This window comes from Carlito syrichta, unplaced genomic scaffold, assembly GCF_000164805.1.
Source record: "Carlito syrichta isolate Samal-C Ts95f unplaced genomic scaffold, Tarsius_syrichta-2.0.1 Scaffold297348, whole genome shotgun sequence".
Lineage (NCBI taxonomy): Eukaryota > Metazoa > Chordata > Mammalia > Primates > Tarsiidae > Carlito > Carlito syrichta.
In genome coordinates, this window is record NW_007241444.1 from 15738 (window position 1) to 21343 (window position 5606).

General features: G+C 45.6%; 1 protein-coding gene across 3 annotated transcripts in view; it reads left to right on the top strand.

Moving 5' to 3' along the window:
* The window catches only part of OAT (ornithine aminotransferase), a 12997-nt gene extending 11947 nt beyond the window's left edge, over positions 1 to 1050 (top strand). For all 3 annotated transcript variants that reach the window (XM_008054652.2, XM_021710696.1, XM_021710697.1), the window contains exon 10: positions 250 to 1050. In XM_008054652.2, coding sequence (XP_008052843.1) covers positions 250 to 410 — 161 coding nt within the window. In that variant the 3' untranslated portion in view covers positions 411 to 1050. The remainder of the gene's footprint in view (positions 1 to 249) is intronic.
* Positions 1051 to 5606: the final 4556 nt, after the last annotated feature.

Sequence of the window (5606 nt, forward strand, 5' to 3'; positions counted from 1 at the left end):
CGGAAGGATCGCCTGAGCCCAGCAGGTCGAGGCTGCGGTGGCCGGGAGCAGCCACTGCACTCCAGTCTGGACGACGGAGTGAGACTCCAACTCAAAAAAAAAAAGAATAAGGACAAGCTTGCAACTGCAAGCTTCCTTTCTGGAGCAATTACTGGGAATTCTGTTTTGCCTGCTGCACTTGCCTGCACATATGGCAAAGGGATATAAACATTTATCTTTGAGCATGCATGTTCTGCCATTTTTCTTTAGATTATGATGCTTGGAAGGTGTGTCTACGACTTCGAGATAACGGACTTCTGGCCAAGCCAACCCATGACGACATCATCAGGCTTGCACCTCCACTGGTGATCAAGGAGGACGAGATTCGTGAGTCCATCGAAATCATCAACAAGACCATCTTGTCTTTCTGAGGGTGGCAGCTGTTGTCAGTGGTCCCTGGGGGCCGCTGGAGACAGATCTGTGGTCCTGTGTGGCTCTGCTCTTAATGCAGGCACACTCTCCTCCCATGGGTCTTCAAAGACTTTTTTTTTGGAGTATATATATTTTTTAGTTGATACTTAATAGAGTGACATTTATGACCCTGCAGCTGGCTGTGTAATGCAACTGAGAATATAATGGCATCTGTATTCGGTGAAGTGTTTATATGTGCATGTGTACTTTCAAAGGTAAATGCTTCTATCTGTATATATACAGCCTTTAAATCAAGTCCTTCCATATAATTTATATACGTTTTTATAATTTCCTTGCTGGTATAAATGTTTTGTATTTAAAAAAGTTATCAGTGTGGTATTACGTAAAAGACAACCATATAAAGTCAAATAATAATTATTGAATTTCAGGATGGATTAATGGTTAAGTATATATAAAATACTCATTTTAAGTAAACTTCATATTGGCCAGCACCAAAGTGTATTCTATGGGTGTCATTCTTTTGAATTGAGAATCAATATTTAACATTCCCAAATGTTGTTTAAAGTGCTTGATTATAATTTGTAAAAAGAAAAGTTATTTTAAATGTTTCTTTAAAATAAAGCTTCTATTTCAAATATCTGTTTTGTGATCAGTATCACCTTAAACGGAGAAGCTGAGGCAAAATTAGTATAGAGAGTTTACTTGGCCCGAAGTTGAGGATTACAGTCCAGACACTTCCAGTTTCCTTGAAGAGTGCGCCGGGGAACAAAGGAGAGGCTCACAAATCAGGGAGGGGGTGGTTCTCATTGGTTTGCAGAAATAACATTGCTTAGTGATTGGCTCTACCTTGAAGTATGGGGTTTGTGGCATTTTATGGCTACTTAGCTCAAAGGGAGAGACTCTACTGCTATTTTATTCCCATACCTTTCTGGGACTGACGTTCTTCAGATAAAATAATTTTTTTTCTCACATCATTATGCTATTACTGCAGTATTATTAGTGACCGAACATTGTTAAGCTCTTTGAGACTTCCACTTTGGTGATCTATAGAAAAACAACTTACAAGACTGGGTGTGGTGGCTCATGCCTATAATCCCAGCACTTTGGGAGGCCAAGGAGAGAGGATTGCCTGAGCCCGTGGGTTCGAGACCAGCCTGGCCAACTTGGTGAGACCTCCTCTCTACAATAAATAAATAAAATTAGCCAGGTGTGGTGGCATGTGCCTGTAGTCCCAGCTACTTGGAAGGCTGAGGTAGAAGGATCACCTGAGCCCAGCAAGTAGAGGCTGTGGTGGCCGTGAGCGTGCCACTGCACTCCAGCCTGGGCAACAGAAAAGGACCTCAACAATAACAAAAATTCGGAGCTCTGGTACTCGGGGTGGTGTTCTGTCATTTAATGAACTACGTTTAAATTAGGGTGCAGTTATAGGGAGGTCTTCTCATACCAACTGCATTTGGGATTGTACCCAGGCCAGGTAATAAAAAGCTCCCAGGGGATTCGAGGTTGAGAACCTGGTTTAGGAACCTTACCAAGATGCAGATTCTGATTGTGTGTGTGTGTTAGGAGTCAGTTTAATTTGCCTTATATTATCAGGAAAGGTCTAAAGGCCAGGTGATTTTAACAATCCCCCTGCTAAATTCTTTGAAGGCCTTAATACCAAGAGGGGAATCCCTGGCAGCTGGGAAGGTGACCAAAGATGGTCTAGAGCCTTGGGCTCCAGGCCTAATTTGTTGAACAGTGGGGTCACTGACGGAAGAGAGTGAAGTGGGGAAGTGGCATGAATCCTAACTGTTGGAAAAGCCTGCCAGGGTGGGTATATAGGACTGACGTGTCCGGGACACCCATCCAGGATACACTTGACTGTGGGGCAGTGGGGTCTGTGTAGGGTGGACAGGAGACCAGGGGCCTGCTTGCTTCAGGGTGTCGGGGATGAAGTGGAGGGGTGGTGGGGGCGGGGGGCAGAATTAGACTTGGGGCGGGACATCAGCTATTGCTGTGAGGCTTGTGCAGAGTGGGCTACCACCCACATTTCAGGAGAGTGATGAGGATTAAGAAAGATGGTGTGGGTAAAGCCCCTGGCGTTCTACCTGAGAGAGTTGTAGATCAGTGAATGAGTTGCTAGCTTCCTCTCCCCAGCCCCAAACACACAGTTGGAGGACTTTGGGAGAGAGGAAGTTTCCAGAAAAGAAATCTTCGGGTACGGTTGACATCTGGATGAGGGAGAGATGGGATAGAATTGACAGGCCTTGCCGTATCACGAGGGGACGTCAACCTGAATGGAAGAAGCTGAAGCAAAATTAATTGAAAGCATTTATTTGGGCCAAGGTTGAGGACAGAGGGCTTCAGGGAACAAAGGAGTCTCACAGATCCGGGAGGGGGTGATTACCAAAGTTACTTACCCGGAATTCTCATTGGTTTGCAGAAATAACATTGGTTACTGACTTTGTATCCATTGTTGAACGGTAGGGCGTGTGGCATTTTATGGACTTGGCTTCAGTTAGTCTAGAGCCCTCGTAGCAAGTGGCTTCAAGAGATAACTGTTCCGCTCAAGAGGGAGTGAGTGACATGTGACTGCTGAAAATGCCTCTTTGGGCTGGATCATTTAGAAGGGCTCACATTCTCCAGATTAAAAAGTTATTTTTCTTTCTCAAGGAAAAGTGGTCCAAAGTGGAGGAAAACTCACAAAGTATGGGATGCCCCGGTCCACAGGCCTTGGGGAAATATGTTCAAAGAAAGATGATAATCTCAGTGCTTTGCGCTTAAAAAAGTCACCAGGATACTCATCTAAATTAATCACTGCACACCCGAGGAGACTGAAGCTGGACAGGACATCTGATTTACCCAGAATAGGACAGTAGGCGGAAATGACAACACGTCAGGCCCTAGGGATGTGATGTCCCCAGCCTCCTCTGCAGCACGTCCTGGCATGGTGGGGGCACGTGGGAACACTTGCGGGTTTAGATCTTGTATCATTGGAGTCACCCGGCTTATTTAAAAAATTAATGTCAATGTCCAGGTCCTACTTCCAATGAATTACATCAGAACCTCTGGGGATTGGGCCTTGGCATCTGGATATGAAACGCTCTCTGGGATTCTAATGTGCAAAGTGGAAATTGAGTGTCATTGCGGGGTGTCACCCACTCAACCATGCCAGGCACTGGGCCTGCACCGATGCCATCAGTGAATGACCCAATAGTCCCTAGCCTCATGGGGCTTTTTAGTAAACACATTTATTGGGAAAATGTTGGTCCAGGCATGGTGGCTCATGCCTGTAATCCCAGTACTTTGGGAGGTGGTGGCTAGAGGATTGCCTGACCCCAGATGTTCGAGACCAGCCTGGGCAACTTGGCGAGACCTTGTCTCTACAAGAAATAAAACAATTAGCCAGGCGTGGTGGCGTGTGCCTGTAGTTCTAGCTACTTGGAAAGCTGACGCAGAAGGATCGCCTGAGCTCAGCAGGTTGAACCTGCAGTAGCCTTGAGCGTGTCACTGTGCTCCATCCTGGGTGACAGAGTGAGACTCCAACTCAAAAAAAAAAAATCAAATAAAAATAAAAATGTTTATTGAATACCACTTGGCTGGCCCAGAAGGATAGGCAGCAGTTTAAAGAAATAGCAGTTGTTAAACAGTCTGTGCCAGGCAGTATTCTAAAACACCTTAAGGCTCCCCACAGATACTATTACCCCCATTTACAGATGAGGAAACCAAGCTCAGAAACCTTAACTCACTGAAAGAGTGGTGATGCCCAAGACCCCTACAATGCCAGGACAAGGCTTCTGAGGGAGTGGTCCCAGGTGCCTCTGGGGCTGGGCGTGGGGAGAGGCCTCTGGAGTGAGTAAAAGCATTCCACTTTGTTTCTAACTTGGGGGATAGATTCTTAATAATAAGCACACAAAAGCAGCTTAGTCCTTTTAGGAAAACGCGCTTTACAACATATTTTAGGACTCACTCCACTGTTCCATACATGTGTAATGGCTCAGAGGAGTCGATGATCTCAGCTGGGGCCTTTTACTCTGAATAACTTGCAAATGAGATTTTCTCCCCCCTGTGCATCAGCCCAGTCCTTCAAATTCTTAATGAAATATCAGAACTAATATGACTTTTATCACTTGCATCACAACATGTAAGTGGCAGAACAGATGGTAAGCTATAGATAAGGCTTGGGTGGAGGGCGGGGTTCCGAATCTGGGTGGACGCCGGGCCTGGAGGCCTTTAGTCATGGTAGATTTTCCATAGGCCAGCCCCTGAGATGGGAGGGTGCAGTGTGTTAGGTCAGACCCGACAAGGTGGGTCTGCGATCCGATGCCATAAGAAAGATGCAAAGACTTGCAAGGAAAAGCAAAAGAGTTTATTCACATTCAGGACAGGGTCTGAATGGGGCCCATGCTGCAAGCAATGTGGTCCTGTGGGGTGGGGTACGGATGCTTTTAAGGTTTCTATAAGGTAAAAGGGTGAGTAAAAATTTCCAGCCACTGCATTCTTGGGTGGTGGCATATTAGGCCTCGTGCCTAGACGGTGTCTGGACAACACATCTGTGACTCCAGCAGGTGGGCAGGTGGGCTGTCACTGAAGACTGACCACGACAGATTAGATTAGTTCAGTCTTGTGATTGGGTGGCAAACACTGGGAATAGAAAGGCTGATTAATACCAAACAGGTAGGGAAGGGGTTGTAAAGCAATTATCAATAGCTACTTCTGAGAAACCGGTTCTGTCCTTGCCTAGTGATTTAAGGGCAGGCTCGGTAATTCTGGACACAACTAGGCAGTGTTTTGTGTCGGTGACCAGCACTGACCAAGGGTGGGTTAGGACCCGCACCAAAGAATCTGGACAGCGAGAAGAGACCACTCGGAGGCAGTTCTTCTGGGAACAGTCTGATCAGGACTGAAGCCAAATTTTATTCGGACTCCTTCCAACTTATATACCATTTTCTATACCCTCCAGCAGTGTGATAATCACTTACTGGGGGCGTACAAATTCCGTGCTTTACAAACTATGCATCACAAGACCACCACGAGATCTGCTATTTCCCAAGCAAACAATTCGAATTCCATGATGCCTGCCGTGCTTACATTAAGGTCACAGGTGCACAATTTCAGTACAAATCGTTCAAAGTGTTTTCCATAATGTTCAATGAATCATTCATATTATACTCTTTGTTCTATACCCTGATTAAACACAAAAAACTTTTCTAAGT